This window comes from Plecotus auritus (genome assembly GCF_963455305.1).
Source record: "Plecotus auritus genome assembly, chromosome: 4".
NCBI lineage: Eukaryota > Metazoa > Chordata > Mammalia > Chiroptera > Vespertilionidae > Plecotus > Plecotus auritus.
Genome location: NC_137775.1, coordinates 108,636,526 through 108,660,571, shown reverse-complemented (window position 1 = coordinate 108,660,571; position 24,046 = coordinate 108,636,526). Strand labels below are relative to the sequence as shown.

Below are 24,046 nucleotides of genomic sequence, written 5' to 3'. Positions count from 1 at the left end.
AATTCGTGCACTGAGAGTGTGTGTGTGTGTGTGTGTGTCCCTCAGCCCAGCCTGAACCCTCTCCAATCTGGGACCCCTCAAGGGATGTCTGACTGCTCGTTTAGGCCCGATCCCGGTAAGATTGGGCCTAAACGGGCAGCCGGACATCCCTCTCACAATCCAGGACTGCTGGCTCCCAACTGCTCGCCTGCCTGCCTTCCTTATTGCCCCGAACCGCTTCTGCCTGCTGGCCTGATCACCCCCTAACCACTTCCCTGCCAGCCTGATCGACGCCTAACTGCTCCCCTCCCTGCCCGATTGCCCCCAACTGCCCTCCCCTGCAGGCCCGGTACCCCCCAACTACTGTCCCCTGCAGGCCTGATCACCCACAACTGCCCTCCCTGCTGGCCATCTTGTGGTGGCCATCTTGTGTCCACTTGGGGGCGGCCATCTTTGACCACATGGGGGTGGCCATCTTGTGTTGGAGTGACAGTCAATTTGCATATTACCTCTTTATTAGATAGGCTGGGTCTAGCATTTCCACAGATAAATAGCATTTCCCGAACTGTGCTGTCAGGTATGATTCAGCCGGGAGGAAGTTTGTGGAGAGTGAACAGGAGTTGGGAAGCTCAGGAGCCAGGAGGAGGTTTGAGGAGAAAGGCCGTGCCCCTGTCCCTCCCCCGGGGCAGAGACTGCCATGGGTCAGGTGGAGCAGGTGTCTGTCAGACTGAGACAGATGTGAACTCATGGGAAGAGGCGCTGTGGCCGTGGCAGGAGGCGTGCGCTCACCGGCCTCATGAAACTGGTTTCATAGAACTGTTTTCTTTAAATTGAACTCTAGGCAGGTGGTGTAACCCACAGAAAGGACAGTTTGGTGGCACCAATTAGTCTAAGGCCCTAAAAGGAAACACCTGCTTTTCTTTCTCTGTAGGAACAAGCAGTTCTGATGGCAAATGTGGGGTTTTGCCCACACCCTGCAGTTCTCTGTCTTGGGCACCCAGTGGCAGGTTGGCCTGGAGCCCCATGCCCCGCGGTGGGGGTGGGGGGATGAGCCCACAGTGTCAGAGCCAGTGGCCAGTGGTGGGCGGCTGCCCTCGCTCCTGCCCAACCTGACACAAACAGGGACCACAGCCCCTTCTTAGGTCTGCAATTGGGCACAGCGGCTCACAGAGCACAGGGAAACATTTTCCTCTACCTCCGGGTTCATCACAGAGGAGAGGGTAAAGAATCCCACGGGAGCAATGAGGAGGCTCCGAGGAGAGCTCCTGCCCTGCCCGTACACAGCCCGCCAGACCCTCCCGCCCTGCAGGAAGCTCTCCAACCCCTGGCTCAGAGACTTCATCACGCAGGCTGTTTAGGTGTCAACACATCTCCAGCCGCTCCCCTCCCCAGGGACAGGGTGGGCAGGAAGTCCTGAGCTTCCAATCACTGCAGGTCCTCCTGGTGACCAGCCCCACCCAGAAATCCCCAGGGATTTACAAGTTTTGTGCCAGGAAACAGGGTCAGAGGCCAAACCTTGGGACAAAAGGTGCACCGGGCACCCCTGTCACTCAGGAACTTCCACACGTGTTAGGGTCTCTGTGCCAGGAACGTGGAGCCGAGACCAAACACCTGTTCTTATATCCACCTCCCAGGACAGTACAAACAGGCCAAATACTCAGTTTAATCCCAGCTGCCAGTTTATTTTTCTTCCCAAATGTATGGCTGGTACCAGGGAACATAGACCTCTCAGGAAGTTCCCAAGAACAGAGGCAGTCAGCGTCGCGGGGTTCACAGTGAGCAGGGAGGGAAGATGCCCTGTCTGCTTCACCCAGCTTTATCCATCTCCAGCCCCAAGAGCCTGTCACCAAACTCAACTTCTGGCTGAAGCAGCAAGTCATTCAGCTGGACTTGAGGAAGAAAGGAAAGAGGAAGATGAAAAGAAAAGGAAGAGCCGAACCGGTTTGGCTCAGTGGATAGAGCGTCGGCCTGCGGACTGAAGGGTCCTGGGTTCGATTCCGGGCAAGGGCATGTACCTTGGTTGCGGGCACATCCCCAGTGGGAGGTGTGCAGGAGGCAGCTGATTGATGTTTCTCTCTCATCGATGTTTCTAGCTCTCTATCCCTCTCCCTTTCTCTCTGTAAAATATCAATAAAATATATTAAAAAAGAGAGAGAGAGAAGAAGAGGAAGAAAAATTATTACAAATGTCAGGATGAAGTTATAGTAGATGCAGTTGGAAAAAATAAAATAAGATCTATACTAATAAAAAGGTAATATGCTAACTAGGCCAGGTGACTGGAATCTTCCAGACATCCGACTTCCTTCCGGACAGTTAGGAGGCAACCAGGCTGGCAGGGGGACAGTTGGGGGGCAGCCAGGCCAGCAGGGAGCTGTTGGGGGGTGGCCAGGCTGACAGGGAGGCAGTGGAGGATGGCCAGGCCGGCAGGGGGACAGTTGGGGGGTGATTAGGAAGGCCGACAGACAAGCGGTTAGGAGCCAGCAGTCCCAGATTGTGAGAGGGATGTCCAACTGCCTGGTTAGGCCCAACCCTGAATTGGGCCTAAACAGGCAGTCGGACATCCCCTGAGGGGTCCCTGATTGGAGAGGGTGCAGGCCGGGCTGAGGGACCCCCCTCCTGTGCATGGATTTCATGCACTGGGCCTCTAGTTTAAATATAGAAAGAAAGAAAAAGAGCACCTGTAACTTGAATAACTCCTACTGACCCAGCAAAGCTACGGGAATCCAAAAGACGTGATGCTCACTTGTTGGCCCATCAGCATCAGAGTCAGACCTGATCCCAGGTAGCACGCCAACATCTCACCTCCCCACCTGGAATCATGTGCCTCTCATCCAACGGCACCACAGCCCTGGGAACGGACCAACACGCTCCCTTCGCTCAGAGAGGGCTGGCTCAGCAGAGGGCCTCAGATGACTCTTGGCTTGAACCCGGGCTTTGGTTTTGCTTTGTTTTCGGAATGTGTACCTAAGTGATGCCTAAAATGTTTTCTCCTAGTAGACAGGTTATTTGTTTCCCCCCTAAGTGAAATTACAAACTAAACTGGGGCTGTGCTTGCCAAGAAAAAGCAAGCTGATTTGATGGCCTCAATACTGTTTTCTGTATGTCAGGTTTCTCCAAATATCTCCACAAGCCAAAGTCAATCTTAACGCATTACAAATACTGAAAATAGTTCTCTAAAAATTATACTGTTAAAGAAGTTTAAAGCTAAATAATGTGTTCCTTAACATACACATCATCAAGGTTCAATTCTCTTACTATAAAAAAGTCATGCAAATTAATACAAGACAAAATAAATAGACCAACGGGAAGAAAATAGATGGGCAAATAGTACAAGGCGGTGATTTATAAGAAAAAGGATATATAAGAAGGTGGATTTATCTGAAATTACTGGTATATTAGTTAATAGGATTTTATCTTAAATGTTTTATTTCTACCTAAATTATATAAATGTACATCTGTTAATCTTTTGACACATTTAGATTCTCATGGTTTTTAATTATATAACCATATTCACAATGCCTTTTATTTTCTGTTTTAATTACTTTAAATTAAAACTTAAAATGCTTCCAAGTGCAGACTCCTCTCAGGATTTACTTTTTTTCACAGTCTTGTTTATATAGTTTTATTAATATACAAATTTGTGCACCTTGAAAGGAACTGTGGGCACAGGGTTGGGTCTCAGCCCATCCTCCACACCCCCACCTGGCCCCTCCCGCTCCTGCTGCTGTCACTCCCAGGTGCTGATGGCACTGGCCCCGCTCGCACCTGCTGACGGCGTGGAGCAATTGGGCCTGGTGCCAGCAGCGGGTGTGAGCAGCGGCTGCTGTCCCGGTTGCCCCTCAGGGGCAAGGGAAAGTGAAGAAGCCCTCAGGGGCAATTGGGGTCAGCCACTGCCGCTCACACCCGCTGACAGTGCCGAGTGATCAGGACCAGCGCTGGGCACCGGCAGTGGGTGCAAGTGGCGGCTCTGACACCAGCAGGGTGCGAGAGGTGGCTGCTGGCCCCGATCGCCCCTCAGGAGTAGGGGAAGGTGGAGGAGCCCTGAGGGGCGATCAAGGCCAGCAGCTGCTTGCATCTACTGACAGCGCTGAACAATCAGGGCTCTGGGTGCAAGCAGCGACTGCAGTGTCGGCAGGAGGTGTGGGCGGGGCCAGCGCTGGCAGCAGGTGCAGGTGCCAGCAGCAGGTGCAAGTGCCCAGCGGGACTGTGGTGCACAGGAGCAAAGAATTTCAGTAACCACCAGAGGCTCGCCCCAATGACAGTGACGGTGCCCCGCCTTGGTCTGGTGCCTCTGCTCACCTGCTCCACCATCCCACCGCGGCCGATGCCCGCCATGTTCTGTGCTCTGCCACCTGCTGCTGATGCCCGTCATGTTCCGCATGCGCACCCCCTGGTGGTCAGTGCACGTCATAGCGACTGGTTGTTCGGTTGTTCCACCGTTTGGTCTATTTGCATATTGGGGTTTTATATATATAGATAATTTCATGCAGGAAAGTTGGCCCATTTAAAATGGACAAGTCAGTAATTTTTAGTATGTTTACACAGTTGTGCAATCATTACTTTAAATCTAATTTAAAAATATATTTTTATTGATCTCAGAGAGGAAGGGAGAGAGAGAGAAACATCAATGATGAGGGAGAATCATTGATCGGCTGCCTCCTGCATGCCCCCTACTGGGGATTGAGCCCACAACCTGGGCATGTGCCCTTGACTAGAATCAAACCTGGGACCCTTCAGTCCGCATGCTGATGCCCCTTCCACTGGGCAAAACAAGCTAGGGAACCTTAATCTAATTTTAGAATATTTCATCACCCCCCAAAAAAAATTCCTATACCTAACCCCTTCCTCACCCACAGCACCCCCTCTCTGCCCCCATCTCCCATTTCTAGTCCTAGGTAATCACTGCAAGCCCTTGGACATTTGGGACATGTAATCCCCTGGATGAAGGAATTTGCTCTCTTGGTGTCTCTTGTGCTTTGGGGACCCTTGGGGCTCTTGATGCTCGGGTGAGCTCTCCTGCATTACCCTCATGGCCCACGCCCTGGGGACCCCACATGCAATGGCTGATGGGCTGTAGCCACATGATGCTGAACTGGGCCCTGCTCCAACGTGGAAGGCAACTGTGGACACTGGCTTTGCGTCTAGCTCCACTGAACCCAGCTGCACGGCTTCTAGGACTGGACCAGGGAAATGGGACTTGAGAAACACAGAGACTTAATTCCACGCAAATAAAAATCACTCGTTTTCCCATGTGAGTCTCAGAAAATCTTTTTCTCAGGGAATCGTAAGGACTCCAGCCCCAGCAGCACCCAGTGGCTCTCACTCAGCAGAACCCATGAAGAAGTGTCCTGCACAGAAAGCATGCCTCCACATGTCATTCCTTTCACGGTGGATCCTTCTTCCTGGAATGGAGAAAGCACACTGCTCCCCACTCTCCAGGGGGTGCATGTTGGTTGCTGCTTCCATCGGCCTATTGTAAGTAACGCTGCTGCAAACATTTGTGTGCAGGTTTTTGGTGGACAGATGTTTTCTCCTCTCTTGACAGGACTGGAATTGTTGGGCCAGATGGTAACTCTTGGTCTGACGTTTTGAGGAGCTCCAGGCTGTTCCCACAGCAGCTGCACATTCTCATCCCCACCCAAAGTGGATGAGAGTCCAGTATCTCCACGTCCTTGCCAACACATGTCATTATCTGACTTTTCACTGTAGCAATTTTAATGGGTGTTGAAAGGGCAACACATTATGGCTTTGACTGCATATTATTTTTATAGAAAAGCCAACGAGTCAAATGTAGGCTTGTAAAAACATATGCTTGTGGCATTTCTAGCAGGAGAGAGATGGGGTGTGTTGTACAGATACTCCAGTCATGGTTTTGCATTGGGGCTTGTGACTCCCAAACACTCAGGACTGAGCCCTCTTGGTTAATGAGACAGATGCCAGATGACTGATAATTATTCAGGGTTTCCTTACTTCCTGGGCACATATAAGCTCAGACTCAATGAGAAGAACCCTGGCAGAAGTCAAGACATCCATGTGATGCCAGTACTGTGCCCAGCCTGTTCACATCATCTTCAACGCAAATTGAAAGCCCTCTCTATGTCCTTACTTTCATTCAATTTCTCCTTTATAAAAGGTTGCACAGGAACCCTGAAAAACATATTCTGCTCTACTGCTTCAGCAAAACAGATATATAGTTCGGCCATTGTGGCTCAGTTGAGCATCATCCCATGGACCAAGAGGTTTTCTGTTTGATTCCTGGTCAGGGCACATGCCCAGGTTGTGGGCTCGATTCCCAGTAGAGGATGTGCAGGAGGCAGCCAATTGATGTTTCTCTCTCATTGATGTTTCTATCCCTCTCTTCTTCTCCCTTCCTCTTTCTGAAATCAATAAAAACTTATTAAACTTAAATTTTCTAATATTTAACTTAAATTTTCTAATGGTTTGCTCATTTAGAAAACTTTTTTTGCATAGATATTCTCATGCATAAAAGAGCTGTCTATGAAGAGTTTAATACTCTTTACACCTCCTTATGAAAGTCCTTAATTCCAACAAAAGACAGCGTGAGTCAGGGGTCTTAACTGACCCGTTAGAATAAGAGGCAATATTGGCTCAAGAGCAGAGTTGCGGAGGGTCAGCCTGACATGCCTCAAATGCTGAAGAGGTGTGGCATGGCCGTTGGTCTAAACCAGGGCCCCATCCCGTGCTCCTTCACTTGTACGCTGTGTGTGTAGTACAGCACACTTGTTTGTGTTCAAGAGATAAGTGTGTGGAGAGGAAAGAGCCCACGTATTTTGGCCCACATGTCAGTGTCCATGAAGCAACACTAAGCAGACACAGATGGGACATAGGTGCTGCGGAACATGCAGATTCTATCTGCTGGCACCTAACAGCAGTACTGTGGGGGGATCAGGAGGTAAACATGCTCGCCTTGCAGAATGGAAAGAGCACAGCAAATCCACTGCAGACACTGGAGACATGAGCCAAACTTGTTGGTAAATCTAGGACCACATTTACACCCTCTGCCCACAGATGGGTCCTTGTTCATCAGTACAACACGGGAGAAAACATTGAGGTGGGGTGGGGAGGGAGCTTCTGATGGCCATGCCATGTTCAAATACGCTCCAATCTAATTCTCTCACAAACTTACTATCCCAAAACAACATGGCTATGAGAATCCTCCTTTTTCAAGCACTTTTTTTTTTTTTAGTATCTTGCCTTCCTTCTTGCTCCCCAATCGGTCTGTACCTGTTTTCTCTTATCTGTCCGCTCTCTTCTGTAAATACTACCTGATGTCAAACGTGGAACTGACGTTTTGCCAAAGGCCTCAACTTTCGTCAAAGCTACTGTAATCTCAGTAGCCTCAGAAGCGAATAATAAATTAAGGATGGAGGAGAGGATGGACAAAACCACTGGCCGCCCCAGCATTCCACAGTCAGTGGCTCAATGCAGACAGGTTGCTAAGAGTGAATGGTCACTACTGAGTATTTAGAGTTGCTTTGCTCTTTTATTGGTGGAGTGAACCCTCTTCATGCCTGCCTTCCGTCCGTCACTGCCTCGGGCCTTTCCACCACCAGTGGCCAGGCAGGGGCAAGGGAACCCCACCGCCCCAGACAAAAATCGTTTTGGCCATAGCTGTTGGGGGAGTGTTGGGAAAAACATTCGGCATACCAGCAGAGTTGTTTACTTACTTATTTATTGTTTTGTTAACCCTCACCGGAGGATATCTTTTCTACTGATTTTTAGAGAGACTGGAAGGGAGGGTGGGAGTGGGGGCAGAGAAAGAGAGAGAGAAAGAGGGAAACATTGATGGGGGAGAGACACATATCGATTGGTTGCCTCCCAAACATGCCCACCCCGGGGCCAGAATCGAACCTGCAATCCAGGTACATGCCTGGACCAGGAATTGAACCTAGGACCTTTCCATGAATGATCCCACGCTCTAACCATTGGTCAGCACTGGTCAGGGCTAGAATTATTTATTAGCTTAAAGTTTAATCCATATCATTCCACTTTCCATCTATAGGGATATTTGAAGGAAGCTATAAAAATGACAGGTTAAGCACTATCCTTTGGTCCTGTTTTCTTGATTTCCCCTCCCCACTCCATCAAGTGGTGGTGGGAAAGGCCGCTTTGGGGGAAGCAGTTCTAACTGCCGGCCCTGCAGGGGTGGTAAAAGAGTGAAGATTACAATCCAATTAGCGCCTCCTCAAACTACAAACATGCAGCACAGCTTAATGCTGCTTAAAAAGAGAATTGAGATGGGCAGTATTTTGGGTCCACAGGAGTTTGGCTTTAGTCACTTGCACAAGGATGATCTGTGCCTTGTTCATCTCCACAGGAAAGTCATGGAGAGCAGACCACAGAAGGGCAGCGCTTCTGAAGGGAAGCCGCCTGCCCCTTTCCAAGCAAATCCACATTCCTTACAGCTGCTTTGCAAGCTTTCAACTTTAATCACCTGTTTCTTCATCTACCACTTAAGATAATCAGTTACAGTACTTTTCACCTGTAAACCAACTGCTGTGTGTGCTTCTGCATGCATACATTATGATGTATGTCATATATATTATATATTATAATGCACGTTATATATTATAATGTACGATATATGCATGTGTGCGGGCACTGTGGGTAATTGACATATGATTACTATTGTGATTGATCCGAATTTTCTGCTTTGGCGCAGTTTCAAAATTGTCCTCTTACTCATTCTTGCACGTGATTTTTTGTGAATGTAAAAAAATAGAAAGGCTACTCAAACCCCTCCCAGCTTTCAGCTTTCTCCTGCTGCCACTGTCCCCCAGCGGAGGGCGCGCTGCACCTCCCCCCCCCCCCCCCACACACACACACAGGCACACGCACACGCACGCGCACATGAACGTGAGTTCAAGCCTGTTGCGCCCATGCCCTTAGACGCAGAGTCCCAGTTTTAGAGCGGCCTGGGCCCTGGGGAGGGAAGCCGCGTGGGGAGGCCTCCTCTATCTGCTCATCCAGCAGCCTGGGTTGGTCAGCGCGAGAATTGGACCATCCTCTGCGTGCGCGCTCTCGGGAGCGAGCGTCCCTGTGTGATGGGGCGAAACCACGGTTGGGACTGATTAATCCCGGGAGTGCCCTGGGGTGGGGATCGCGTCTCTGGGCCACTTGCCGCTTGGGGTGGAGGTTGTGTCGTGGAATCGGAGCTGGTTTGGGCTCGGGCGAAAGCCTGGTGGCTCCGGAGCCACGCAGACCGTTCGGTGCCAGGCTGGGCTGGAGGAAGCCCCTGGGATCAGATCCATAGAAACAAAGGCGCCAGGGGTGTGGGGGGCGCGGCTGGGGCGGAGGTCCTACGGGAAGTGGAGCCCGAGGGCGGCGTGCCAGCGGGCGGAGCTGTCCAGCAAGGTGGTGGTAGGTGGTGGTGCCTTGGAGCTGCTGCAGCCGCAGATTCCTGTGCAACCTGGTGCAACCATGGAGACGCTGCGTGTGTCCCCCAGTAACATGAAACAACAGATTTATAGGCTGCCCTCTCCGCCGGCCTTCGCTTCCCTCCCTCTGCTTCGCCACACTGGCTGCCAAGTAGCACAGCGCGCCTCGCTCCCCCTGCCTCCCCGCCCCTTTGGCGCGATCCAAGTCACCCCGGAGCATGAGGGGGCGGCTCCACCACGGAAATTGCTGCGGAGCGTGTTTGTAAAACCCAGCCTACGTGCACCAGGTGCACACGACCGAACGGGGAGGGGGCGTCTGCCTCGGAGAGGCTGTTTGCCCAGGGATTCCCACCTCTACCCAAACAGTTGGGGATCCCTTAACCTCCATGCGCCCGAGCCTTTCTGGTCCAGCCCAGTCCAGGCATAGCACCCGGGTGTACGCGCGCGCACGCGCACTGCGCGCGCGCACACGCCCTCTGGTCCGCCCCTGGTCCCGCCGCCGCCCCTCCGGGGCCCCCATCCTTAAGGACAAGTGCAGGAACCGCGGCGTCCGCGCCACCCGCCCGAGGAGCTCCCGAGCCGCCGCGCCGCCGTCCCGGAGTGCGCCCTGCGCGCGTCACGCCGCTGTCTCGGGCTGAGCGCTGACTGCGAGCCAGCCTGACACGCAGCTGTGGGAGCCGGTCCCACGGCCAGCGCTTCTCCCAGGCTCCCGCTTTGTTTGAAGCAGCTCGAAGCCCACAACCTCCTCTCCAGCTTTCATTTTCCTTCCTGGGCTCCGGCCGAGAGAGTTGATTGCGATCCGCCCGTGAGAGGAGAGGGCAGGGCGGGCGCAGGTGGGCAAGCCTGAGACCGAGACCGGGAAAAATCTTCGGAAAAGCCAACTCCACCCCGTGGCCAGCCGGCCGCTCCCGTCTCCGCTCGGATCCCACCGAGACATGGTTTAAGTTACTCTTCCTGCGCCTGGAGTCGGATTCACACTTGGGACAAAATGAAAGAAAAGGCGATGATTAAGACCGCCAAGATGCAAGGGAACATGATGGTGAGTGCGCGCGGCGCGAGGGGGTGTTGGCGGGGAGTCTGGAGGACCTCGGTAAGGAGCCAGGAAGTGTGTGGGGGTGCTGCCCTCGCTAGTTCTGACCCTTCGGCAGTGACCAGACCCTCGCGCTGCCCGCAGGGCGCCCTCCCCACTTCACACCGGAACCCGCCTGGAGACTGCGGGGCGCAGAGGACCAGGCGTTCCTTTGCAAATCACAACTTTGCGGCTTCGTGGTCCCTCTGCTTGGGCTTGTGGTTGGTGTCTGTGCGGAGGAGGGGGGAAGGGTGTGTGTGTGGAGGGGGGTGTCGGCGAGGTGAGGAAGGGGCTCTGTCCGCATTCCAAGCAGACCCCAAGGCTGTGCTGTGGAAATGCGGAGGGGGGGGGGGTAGGGGCCTGATGCCAGCGTCTGCCTCGGGTTTGCGTCCCCAGGGCCTAGACCTGTTGGGGTTGAGCCTTTGGTCCAGCCTGGGTACACCAGTCCCCTGCTGCCGCCGCGGCCACCAGCCGGCAGGGCCCACACCCTGGATTTGAGAAAGATGACCCCCATCAGCAAGGGTGACTGTGCCCACGAGTGTAATGATGGCACGTTGTCCCCTGAGGATTTCTGTGCGCCAGGGTGTACCTCAGCCTGGGCAACTTTGTTAACTCAGGGCTTCCCGCTTCCGCAGCGAGCCCACCCCTCGCTTGCCCCCCCCCCCCCAGAACCGGCAGCCTGGGCGTTCCTGCCAATCGGTTCCTGCGTGGGGCGCGGGGTCAGTGTGCGGGCACCTCCCGGTGAGGACGCGGAGGTTGCCATCTTGTTCTGTTGAAATGAGCGTGTGCCTGTGCGTGTTTGTTTGGGTGATGTTTTAACCCCTTCCGTGTTGGTGTGGTATGCTGGGGGTGGGGGGGTTCTCTATCCTGCCCCAGGGTACTTTTGGTCAGGGAGGGACCACGAGATGGGATGGCCCCGCTACTTCTGAAGGAGCATCTGGAAATGGGGCTGCCTTCAGGGTCAAGGTCTGGTGTTGTTTCTGAGGCGGGTTGAGCCACGTGATGGGGTGGGGGGCAGAGGTGTGTTTGAGACACCCAATCAGTGATCCATTTTGAGGTCTTGCTTTAAACAAAAAGAAGAAATGAAAAGTTGATTTGAATAGAGCAAATACTTGGCAGGCTTAGGACACCCATAGCCAGACACCTGTTGCAGGTGGAGGAAGGGGGCTCTCTGCTGGGAAGTTGACTGTGGCTGAGGTGGGCTCCACTCCATGCCCTGCCGCCCTGGGAGCACAGTCACTGTATCCAGGGGGTTATTCTGCAGGATCCCTTCCCCAGACCACACGCCCCCCCTTTAAGGTCCCTCAGGTCTGTGTGTTCTCTGGCAACTGCTGAAGGAATGGCTTGTTTGTGTAAATGCATCCCCACTCCCCATGGAGCCACGTGCTGCGCAGCATAATGTCTTGTATAAACAGGGCAAGGACGTGTTGGGAGTGATGCTTTCCAGTTAATTCCTACTCAAACACATAGTGCCTCTTATATTATGCCTTGTAATGTGCTAATACAACCTACACATTTAGACTGAGGCAAGAGAAAAGATTCAAATTAATGGAAATGGTAACAATGATAATAATGATGTATTATTGACTCATTACCTAAATCTGTTGTTAAATAACTATTTCTTCTCAGGACTCAGCACATTATGACCTACTGATCTTTGCATTCCATCTGTGTTACCCACTTTAAAGGTGCCCACTACCCCTCTATGCCTTTACTTCAGAAAATAAAGACAGGGCCTGCTAATGCCATGTCCACTCATACTCTGCGCAGCAATGTTCCGCGTGGTGCCCACTGTCTACACTCCTCTGTGTCTGCTGTGAATAGTAGAATTAGAGCGAGTTGAAAGCCTAGAGAATTCTACAGCAACCGGTCATATTTTTAGGATCACCCGATGGCCTGGGAGAAAAACAAGACACAGACTTAACTCTGAGATGTCCCAGCAGTTCTCAAATGGATCACTATTGCTCCGTAGTCTGGTTCTTACCTGGTTTGAGATCTGTGCTCCAGTGAGATCCATGCAGCATCCATGGCGCGAGCGCGGCATCGTGTCATTGTGTTGGGACTTTGGGGGCCCTCCTTTTCCTCAGTCATGGGAGGACTCTTGCTAATCACAGCCTCTCTGGGATTCGGGGGCTGGCACATCCATTGCTCCTGCAACTTGATTGCAAATCAGATGCTATTTTGCATGCGGGATGAGGCCGGGTCACTTGCTCTGGTTGCTGACAGTGGAGGGTTGCACAGCTGTCTGCTAGGCAGAGTGTGTGACATCGGGACATGGAGACACAAACCGAGGCCCCTGCACAGGCCGGAGCCGCAGAGCTGTCGGGCGCACGCTGGGGGTTTGATGTTTGAAGGAGGGACCCTGGGTGCTTGCCCGGATGGCCGCAGGAGTGGCATCTAGTGACACCCGTGTGCCATGTCTGTAGCCCAGCCCTTCCCACTGGGTCTTCTTTGTGTGGCACTCCTGGACCTGCGCTGGTGGTTAAGAAGCTGTGGTGGTGGCACTCTGGCCTGTCTTTGCCAAACCATAGTGCTTGTTGGAAAGGGGTTGTTATGAAATCTATGAAGTGTGTTATTCATCACACACTGGGTTAGAAGCTTATTTCTGATGACACGTAGATGATGAAGAGAAGGCAGACTTGTCAGTATACTATCTGGTCTCCTTTTGGGTAAATAAAGGGACTAACATTGGTGGAATCTGTTCACAAGTTGTATATTCACTCCTGAAGAAAGTCTATTTCTAATGTTGTGAGAACTCCCCACCTAAGCAGGCCACATTCCTTCTGCAGTTTGATTCATTGAGAAAGATGGGGAGATTTTTTCACTGTTTCACAACAAAAATGATTTACAAATAGCTGTGTTTTCAGAAAATCTTTGAAAATGCGTGGGGGATGACTACCACGCCTCCTCAGCCCCAGTCTTCCTTTGTCACTAACATGCTGCCGTCCTACTTCCTTCCCCACAGTTCACATGGAGCCAGCTTTTCTGAGGCACCATCTTGCAATAGGTTTAGGGTCAGCGGAAATGTTTATTATCTGTATGAATCCCCCTGCTCTGTTCTTAGGAGCTTTTCGCAGGCATGGCGTTGCTTCATGGAGCCTAAGTAAAAGTTGGGTAAACAGTGAGAGTCTTGCAGCCCCTCCCTGGGTGTGTGTTGGTGGCTCTACAAGTAGATGGTGGCTACAGGAGGGTGGTGACCAGGTCATGTCAGAGGAGAGTTGGAGGTCTGCAACCACAGGGATGTTTGAGGATCTCATGGTTGCTTGCTGCTGGGTTTCAATAAAAGTTGCAGTCTGGGTCCTGGCTGGTTGCTCAGTGGTAAGAGCATCCGCCTGCAGACTTAAGGGTCTTGGGTTTGATTCCAGTTAAGGGCGCATATCTTGGTTGCAGGCTCGATTCCTGGCTGGCCCAGGTCAGGGTGTGTGAGGCAACCAATCGATGTGTCTCTCGCACATGGATGTTTCTCTCTCTGTAACTCTCCCCCTTCCTTCCACACTCTAAAAATCAACGGAAAAATATCCTCCAGTGAAGATTAACAAAAAAAAAAAAAAAAGTTGCAGTCTTGGAATCCCCTCTGCAGGAAAGCTGGGGTTTTTCCTTCATGGCCCTGGGGCTGATGGTTGGCCTCTGGCTACTGGATTGGATCTGGGAGATTATGAGCCAAGGATCTTTCCTGTCTGGTCCTTCCCTTCCTGTGTTGGGTGAGATCTGCAAACACAACTCCGGTCGCCTTATACTGGCTGCATCTACCTGGTGACATAAAAGCCACACAATGTTGTTTCTAAATGTGCATCTTGGCATGTTTTGTGGTGAGAATTCACCTTTTTGAAATGGGTTCCGAAAATTTCTTCTCAGGCCCCAGGCTCTCCCGCTGTCACCACGTTGGTGCCTGTGTTGACATTTTCCTACCTCCTTGCTGTGGGCCATCCCTTTATAAACCCATCAGCTTCCACCTGCACACCTGAAGCCTGTGTGCCTTTTACTCACCTTGACTTACCTCACCTACAGGGCCGGGAAGAATTAAAATTAGTTGCCAATAAAATATATACAAAATTGCTAAAATTTCCAGGAAGAAGTTCTCAAAGCTAGGTGCTCAGTCAGATCATATATAATAAAAGGTTAATATGCAAACTGACCAAATGGCAGAATGACTGGTCACTACGATGTGCACTGACCACCAGGGGGCAGACGCTCAATGCAGGAGCTGCCCCCGGTGGTCAGTGTGCTCCCACAGGGGAGCGCTGCTCAGCCAGAAGCCAGGCTCACAGCTGGCCAGTGCAGCAGCAGTGGTGGGAGCCTCTCCCGCCTCCGCCGCAGCACTAAGGATGTCCTACTGCTGGCTTAGGCCTGCTCCTCGCCATCAGTCGGACATCCCCTGAGGGCTTCCAGACTGCGAGAGGGTGCAGGCTGGGCTGACGGACCCCCCTGAGTGCATGAATTTTGTGCACCAGGCCTCTAGTGTCTTATAATAAAACTAGAGGCCCAGTGTATGAATTCATGCACCAGTGGGGTCCCTCGGCCTGGCCTGCAGGAATGGGCTGAAACTGGCTCTCTGACATCTCCCGGATTGTGAGAGGTTGCAGGCCTGGCCGAGGAACCCCACCGGGGCATGATCAGGGCTGGGAGGGACACAGGAGGTTGGCCAGCCTGGGAAGGACCGCGGGAGGGCTCCAGGGCATGTGTGGCCCATCTCACTCAGTCCCAATCTGCTGAACCCCAGCAGCAAGCTAACCTACTGGTCGGAGCCTCTGTCCCCTGGTGGTCAGTGCACATCATAGTGACTGGTCAACCGGTCGACTGTCTGCCCCCTGGTGATCAATGCACATCATAGAAAGTGATTGATTGGCTGTAGCATATCATGCTTTGATTGGTTGAATGACCGCCCAGTCGACCAGACACTTAGCATATTAGGCTTTTATTATATAGGATATCTTAGCTAATACGCTGGTCTTGGGGTCTTCGTGTTGGAATGTGGAAATACACCAAGTTGGCCTTTCTGCACCAAAGCTGTTCCCCTTTTCTACGACGTGAACATGGCTGGCCTCAGACTGGTCATCGTTCAGACATTGAACTCTCTGCTGTCCTAAGCGGTGTGGGGCATTCTGAAACTCCCACGTCCTTTGTTCCCACGCAGTCAGGAGCTGTGTCCAGCGCGTGCTCCGGTGGATGAGCGTGTTAAACACTACAGGTGTCCATTTCCTGCACTGACTGGGCTTTTGTGAGAGGCCATGATCCAGCTATACGTGTCTTTCTTTATTTAAGAACTCCTCCGAGTCTGAATGCATCGGGTAACGCGCGAGAGAGTTCCACGCATCTCTCAGGCTGTGATGAAATGGAAGCTAAGGCTCACTTCAGGGGCTGTGTGTTGTTTTCCTCGACCCCACCAGGTCCTGGCCCAGCGCCAGCCGGGTGCCCGCTGCTGCGCTTGGTCCCAGTGCTGTGTCCTGGAGGTGCTGCCCGATGCCAGTCTCAGGTCAGCGTGCCCGTGCGTCTGGAAGATCGGCTACACCCGAGGTTCGCATGAGCCCCTCCTGGGGTTTGATGATTTTGCTAGAGCCTCACGGACCCTGGGAGGGTTCGTACTAGTTACCAGGTTATTACAAGGACATTAAAGGGTGTGAATGGGCAGCCAGGCCCAGAGACTCTGGGGGCGAGGCTGGAGAGTCCCTACACTGAGCAGTTGTATTTGATTAATTTGATTGACAGGACCACACTCTAGGACCCGAGGAAGAGGGAGCCCAGTCCGCCCAGGGCCCTGGAGCACACTGAGCTGAAATGCGCGAGGGGCAGAACCGTCAGAGTCCCTCTCCCTTTACCATGCAGCTTGAGGGGGGCAGGCTTCCATGCCAGGAGAGGTGGGAGGCACAACACCCCCCCCCCACAACAGTGGGTCTTGGCTGGATGGCAGAACCATTGGTTTTGAGGTTTTGAGATGCCCAGCAGCACTGAGTGGCCCCCTAGGCAGGCAGCGCGAGGATGGTTTGCTGAAGGCAGAGGTTTCCATCCTGTCACAGGTTTAAGTCACGGGAGGAACTTCAGTGACTTCCAAAGGAGAGCTCCGGGTGGTCCACAGCACACACCCTCACACACATGCACACGCACACCCATGCATCCATGCATATGTGCACACGCACATGTGCACGGCAGCCTGTGGTCTCTGCACTGCAGCCTGGGCATCAGCACGTTTAATGCGGCGTCTGCTGCATAGCCCGGGTGGGCAGCCACTGGGTTCCAGGCTCCTTTTAAAGCAAACATCGTCACCGCCTAAGGAGCAGTCACATGGCTGGCGAGAAGCCCTGTGGTTTGCAGAAGGCGCAATCGGGTCTGGCGTAGTGGGCTGTGGACGAGGCAGGTGCACGGGAGGAGAGGTGGACGTCCCAGAATAAAGAGTGGCGGGGTGCAGAGAAGGAGGCCGGCGGAGCTGAGGAAAGCTGCCTGCCCTGGCTGTGGGCTAGGGGTGGGGAACCACGGGGCTGGGAGACTCCCAGCCTCTCTCCTTTCCCTTTGCCCCAGGGAACAGCCTTCTGACTGTTAGGCACTCTGTTATTTGTCTGTGATCCACTGAAGAGTCACTTCAAACCAGATGGAACCCGTAGAAACAGGGAGGGTAAGGAGCAGGGTGGTCTGGTCCCCCAGGGGAGGGGGGACCTGCTGGAATTTGCCCTCACCCCCCGGGCAAATTGTTGACTGTTTCCTCAGGGTGCCGTCACGGAGCTTGAGAAGATGGATGACCCCAGTGCCTCCCCCAGGCAGGCCTGTGACCGGGTCTTCAGTGTGGGCCCAGGGCTTGCTGGGGAAGAGTGGGAAGGAGGCTCCGCCAGAACAAACATTTGTTGACAGTATGGCTCCTGCTGCCCTGACTCCCGTGGCCCCTCACTGTCACCAGTCTGGCGCGGTGTCTCACTGTGTGCAGACGAAGAAAGGCGGTGGCACAATGTGTACACTGCTAAGCCACAACACCTAGGTAGGTGGCTGACTTAGGTGGAAGTGTGGGTGCCCGCTGCCTGCATGCACATGTGTGGACACACATGTGGTGCACACACTCCTCGACATTAAATGCTTGCATCATGGTTAGCAGCCCTCTGTGTTCCTGGGGGAGTTGCTGGGGGCCCCGTCCCTTCGATTGCTTGACTTGCTTGGCTGTTAAAACCCCCAACACGTTGTATACACCATCATGCGAGGATGCCCTCCTTTCTAATTGGGCGTTGCTGTCTGTGAAAAGGAAGAGGACTTGCTGGCCAGGTGGGCGGGGCCAGGCGGGAGGGGCTGGGGACCGGCCAGCAGCGTACCTGCTGTGATGAGGTGGAGGGGGTGGGGAGGGTGGGGGGGTGCTGTTGGTTCCGGGAGTGCCTGTGGCCAATCCCATTTTCTTCTCCATGTGGCGTTTGAAAAGTACTATTTTCCTCTCTCTCTTTTTTCCCAACCCCCTAGGCCAGTGTTCGGCAAACTCATTAGTCAACAGAGCCGCAGTTTGCCGACCACTGCCCTAGGCTAATGCCTCTATTAGGCAACGCATAATTTTACTTCAAATAATTCTCATTTTATTATTGTGGTAATGTATGAACATGTATAAAACCTCTACCCATAAGAACCCAACTATGAACTTGAGTAAAGTAGATGAAAAGTCTCACATGATGCCAAGACTTGGAGTTCAAATGGCCCTTTAGGGGCTGTCCCTGCACCATATCCATCCAGACCCATGGCGACACATACCTCCGAGTCCTGCATTTTGGAGAAATGAGGATCAGTGATCTTGAGGCCAACATTCTACCAAAAGGATTCATGCATTTGATTCTCTGTGCTCAGGCAAAAAAAGAAAAAAAAAGAATGAACACACTTCATAAACATTATCTGTAACAGAAAAACAAGGGTTTTCTGGTTAAAATGTAGTTTTCCAGAAATTTCAGTTGATCAGACCAAATCAAATCCTGAGCATACCTTTTATAAGAGGACTTGTTTGCTCTTCTCCTTCCTGTGACTAAATTTTTCCTATATTTTCAAGATCCCGCCCTTTCATTTCAAACCTAATTATGTGAACAACTTCTGGTTTTCCTAGTGCCTTTCTGATTACAAAGCAATTTCACGTGCACTATCTTATCATACAGCAACCCCTTGTGTTGGGAGGACAAGCATTTCTTATCTGCGATTGAAGGAGCTCGGGCCTGGAGAGGGGACTGGCGGGAGGGAGCTGCCGCCACAGCTGGCCCATTGCGGGCCCACCGCGGGCCAGGTTCTCTGTGGTCTAACCATGTATCTTCAGAAGTCTCTCCTTCCTGGTCTCTCTTGGGAGGAAACAGCCTGGCGGTTGGAGGAGAGCGAGAGGCATCTGGCACACCCCCTCGTACAAGGCGCTCCCCTGGGGCCCAGGATCCTCTGGTTGGCACGGCTGTGTGGCCTCCTTCCTCTGGGGGCGCACCTCTGTGTGCACCTCGCGGCGCGGCTTCCACAAACTTAGAGACACCTGCGAAGTGCATCCACATGGGCTGGGCAAGCACTCCGCGCCATGGGCAGTGGGCACAGACCCTCTTTCCTGGGGAGGACAGGGTGGCCCTTAGAGGTCGGAGGGCATTCCCATGTCTATAGGTCATGTGAATACTGCTCCATGCACCCACCAGTAAACAGAGAGAAAAGGCGGGAGAGAAGGATGTCTCCCAAAGCTGGGTGGGCCGGCACCGCAGAGGAAGGGCAGTAAGCAGAGGGCACCATGCCAGAGGCATCAGAAAGCAGGTCAGGCCTATCAGGGTCACTTCTAGTCGCTGATCCTGGGAGAGGGACAGCGGCTCTCAGTGGAGGAGTCACAGGCCTTCCAGAGAGAGTCACGTGTTGGACAGGGGGGCTAAGCGGCACACGAGGGATGGAACTGCCCCTCCCCCTGGGCTCGGGATCTGACGGGCTGTCTGAGTTTGCAGTCACTTCGAGTGTGACCCATCCCTGGAGCTTTGCTGGTTGTGTATAAGTTTTCCCGAGGGAGCCCTGTTCTAATGAAGTAGTTTTCTGCATTCTGAGTAGTTGGCTCCACAGTCTTGCTGATGAGTCATGTTATATAAAGAGGGAGATGGAGACAGTCCCTGGCTTCACTCATGTTCAGAGTTACAGCCTCACGGAAGTGCCCAGGTGGATGGAGAGCAAGGCTGCTCCTCCGCCTCTTCATCTTCCTCCTCTTGCTCCCCCCTCCTCCCTGCTCCTTCTCCTCCTTCCTGATTCCCCTAAACCAAATCCCTGTTCTCACCGAGGTTGTGCAGGGAGCCAGTCCTCCACAGCACACCCTCCCCGCCCCGCCCCTCTCACCCCAGCCTGGAGGAATATTCCTGATGCCACACAGAATCAGGAGTTGGTTGACCGAGACCTGTGGCAGGTCTTCTCTCTTACTCACATTTCGTTTGTTCGCTTGTTTTGTATTCTCCTGAATTATGCTTTCCTCTGACGATGTCGGTTCAGGTGAATAAGCCTCCTAGTGAGGGTGACCAAGAGTCACTGGATTCGGGAAGAAAAAGAGCCTGAGTGGGTCCGCTGGGTTAGAGGTGGGGCACCGGCCATTTTGGATGTAACTTACTGGATCCACCTTAGCTTTGGATTTTGAACGTCAGTGAAGTTCTCCAAGAACATTGCAAGTAGCTGCTTTGCAAAACAATGGTTTCACATCATGTACCTCTCGCTGCTGTGCTTCTGAGAAGTGTGCGCCACTCGGAGCGCTCGCGCATAAACAGAACCGAGGGTCCTGAGCCCACAGCACCACTGACTGCTCGAGCGTGTGCGTGAGTGAATGTGTGTGCCTGTGGCTGCAGGTATGCTCACACGTCGACAGGTGCCAGGGGCTGGGCTTTGCAGCCTTCTCGTGGCGATAATCCAAGACCACCCACCATAACCTAATCATGAAACAGGACGATGCCATTCGCCGGGTAGAGACCCCTGCCTGGTTTCTGAGGAGAAAACAGGGTCTTCATCACGGCTCCAAGGTGCGTCCTGGCAAACAGGCCTCAGAGTGCGGTGCCCAGACCAGCAGTGTCAGCCTCACCTGTGAATCTCAGAAATGCACCTGCCTGCCCCACCCAGGCCAACCCAACCAATCAGGAAACTCGGAGGGCAGGCCCATACCTGCCCTTTAACAGGTGGTTCTGGTACCTGGCCACATTTACCTCTAAACTGACCCCCCCATGCTGTGAGGGGCTAGTTTACTTTTGTAATGTCCATTCCTCATGAATTCGTGCTTTTATAAAATACAACAAAAAATCAAGTCATTTAAAGATTAAAAATAAAAACTATACCCCCACATTTGGTATTATTAGATTCAAAGATATAGAATCAGTCCATCAGATTGCTGTAAACTTTTCTCAGTGGGTGGAGGCCACGCCCACTGCGGGTGGGGACGCTTCCCTCTGGCATGGGCAGCGCAGCCTGCTGTATGTAAGAGCCCTCCGTGGGAAATGTGATTGAAACAGTCTCCTTCCAGCCCAGAAATCTTTGCCACGGAGTCAGAAGAGAAAGAAGCCAGTTTGAGTTTAGAAAAAGCAGTAACCACACTGCAAAGACCAAAGAAGTCTCGCTCTCCTTAGCTCGGGCTGCAGCCAGATGCAGTATGTTGGCAGTTCCCAGTGCGGAGCCCAGGGACACTGGGCCTCTCTCTCCCAGGACACTGGGAGGCAGCGCCAAGGCCTGGCTCCAGGCCTGCAGGAAGCATTTCTGAGTTTTGAGGCTACGGTAGGTTTTTTTTAGCCATTAAAACAATTGACTTACAAACAAGATTTACAAAGGATAGAGAAAGAAATTTTGTAAGAAAAGTGGGTGGGGCGGGCGTCTCTGCTTTCGAAGAGAATAAAGCCTCTGATTTATAACTTGCATTTGCCTGGACACCCCCAGTTCTGAAGGATCATGCCCTGTTCTCCCTTTCCAGCCTTATCATCGCAGCTTTGGGTAGCGAGCAGGGCTGTGAGTCAGGACCCCAAAATGATTTTATTTTCTTGGTGTGACCATTTCACTTTCAATTGGCTATAGGATGGGGTGGTTCCATGGGTAGATTTGGGATCAAAGTGACGGCTTTTGATTTTGAATTTGACTAAGAAAGCATGGGGTATTTCCCCACTCTGCTCTGAAGCTGTATTTTGACTATGCTTATTTTAAATGATTTATTTTCTTAGATGTCAGAAAAGTTAGTTACTGCATATAAGACCATTCTAAAGCCCACCCACCACAGCGGGTTTCCTCCTTCTCCTTCAACACAGACAGGAGCATCTCCGCGGCCCTGGGCAGGTACTAAAATGCCTGCTAGGCTCCCAGCTTCCCTGGGACCCAGAGCCCACAGCACTCGGCCATGTCCAGGGCCAGCCTGCAAAGCAGAGTGAATGCTTCCTGGCGGTCAGGCCTGGAAAATGATTCAGGGCACGTGACAGGCCCGAGGGGCTGGAGCTGTGCTGGGAGGGGCCGCTCTTCCCAGTCACCATGTGGGGACCCACAGAGTCTGAGATGAATGGTCACTTCCCTGGAGGAGGTGCGGGAGGGGTCATCACAAGCATAGTGGCCCTAACGAAGACCCGGGCTCTTAATGAGACTCCGGCTGCCCCAGCCGGTCCCTGGAGTGACAGTGGCGACATGCTCACTTGGGTTTCGCCTGAGCTTCACTGAGGGAAGACGGCGGCTGGCGTGTCTGGGCCAACCCAGCGCTTCCTGCCTTGCATCTGAAGAATAAAGGTCCAGACTCCGCAGATGGCTTTAGGGGTGTGTTCAGGTCGCCACAAGCATTGTATTCTAGAAGCTTCTGACCACAACTTCTCTGTTTCTTCCTTTGCTGCTTGAACTCCTTCATATTAAACACAGATGGGGCAGGTGTGTGGCTCACACTGGTGAAGTCCTCCGTGATCGCCGTGCAGGCTCCTTCCAGAAGTTCCCTCAGGAGGCTCTAGAGGAGGACTTTGGGGCAGTGTACTCAGGCACAGTCCTCTCCCCGGCGGTCGTGGAAGAGAAAACACCTTTATTGTTGGGGTCAGCATTGGGCCAGCGGTGATGCTCGTTCCCGCTGAGGAAGGCAGAGAAGGAAAGAGCTCCTGCTCGTCATGTAGCCGAGCCATGCAGCCTGCACCACCCGTGTTCCCATGACACAGTCTCTAGTCCTAAAGTGGAACCACTTGTCACACAGCTGGTCCTCACCCAGGGTGGAATGCTGGCTTCATGCTGTGGGAAAGTGCCCTTAGGCGGCAGGAGGCAGGTCTGCAGGAGAAGGCAGGTCTGCAGGAGGAGGGGGGTCTGCAGGAGGCAGGTCTGCAGGAGGAGGGGGGTCTGCAGGAGGCAGGTCTACAGGAGGAGGCGGGTCTGCAGGAGGAGGCGGGTCTGCAGGAGGAGGGGGGTCTGTGGGTAGGAACAAGGCCATGGTTTCCTCCCACAGGGTGGAGCAAGGGCGCTGTCTCCCTAGACATGTGCATCTCAAAACCACGGCTCCCGGCTTCCTGGGAAGGCCATTCCTGGGTCATAAAGCAGACAGAGGGCCTATCTGGTCCTCAGACACGTGATTTCAGGCCTGAAACAGTGCATGATGATAGTTTTCTAAGGTAAAAGGTGTAAGAGAAAGGAGAGGAGGGAAACAGTTCCCCTTATTTTCCCCCGGGAGAATTATGTGTCATGTTTTTAATTTGTGTCCTTAATGGCAGAACACTCATATGAATGACCGGTACGGTAGCCAGCAGACTGCAGACACTTACCAAGAGGGGCTGGAGCCCGTCCTAGGCTCCTGAGGTTCAGGCCTGAGATGCAGACAGATGTAGGCGAGTGGAGACTCGGGAAATGGCCGCCAAGGACACAGGCTCAAGGAGACATCCCTGCTCCCAAAAGTTTAAGGACAAGAGACACTCAACCATGTTTCGGGAGCACAGGCTTTCCTGGGTAGACGAGAGCATCCGGGTCCTGCACCGTGTGAGAGGGAGCGGTGTGAGGCTGGGACAAAGGACGTCCTGTCCTGGAGCCTTCTGGTCCGGGAGTGATACCTCAGGCAGCCTTCCTCCAAGAGCGTTTATGTATGCGGGGCTCACCTTGTGATGACTGATGGGGTGGCACTGTGCATCCTGCACCTCATACCATTCCCGGGACAGCCCTGGGTGGAGGTAGTGTTACCTCCCTTATCAGATGAGGCTCAGAGAAGCTCCTGGTGACATTGCCCACGGTCACCTGGGTCTTAGGGAGAAGCCAGTGTCCAATGCAGATGTGGGCAACTAACTCTGCCACCTTCATCTTTTTAGACACAGGTCAGATTACTCAGTAGCTTCTCACATCACTAGGATAAGACCCATATTCTCCCAGGACACTGCCTGGTCGGTGCCAGTACCTGGAACCTCCCCTGTGCCCTCCCAGCCTCTCCTCCCCGGAACCCTGCAGCCTGCTAGCCTCAGCCCCTCACCTGGAGCTGATGCTGGCTCCCTCTTTCTGGAATGTTCTTTCTCTAGATGGTCACACAAAGTCATTCTCCACCATTTCTTGCCATCGTATTATTTATTTATTGGTTGGATTTCCATTCTCAAGTTAGAACGTAAGCTCCTCCCTCTGACAGGGCTCCTGTCCCATGGCTCCCTTGCCCCCCTGCCTGGCATAGTCAGTGCCCCAGGAACCCAGATGGCTG

General features: G+C 53.0%; 1 protein-coding gene across 3 annotated transcripts in view; it reads left to right on the top strand.

Annotated features, from left to right (window-relative positions):
- The window catches only part of DPP6 (dipeptidyl peptidase like 6), a 684,077-nt gene that overhangs the window by 62,083 nt on the left and 597,948 nt on the right, over window positions 1-24,046 (top strand). Inside the window, exon 1 of one of the 3 annotated variants that reach the window (XM_080664799.1) lies at window positions 9,624-10,416. The exons of 1 other annotated variant lie outside the window; for it this stretch is intronic. In XM_080664799.1, the coding sequence (XP_080520925.1) occupies window positions 10,366-10,416 (51 nt within the window). In that variant the 5' untranslated portion in view covers window positions 9,624-10,365. Of the gene's footprint in view, window positions 1-9,623; window positions 10,417-24,046 lie in introns of those variants that run through there. One more of the 3 variants, XM_080664800.1, reaches the window with a different exon arrangement.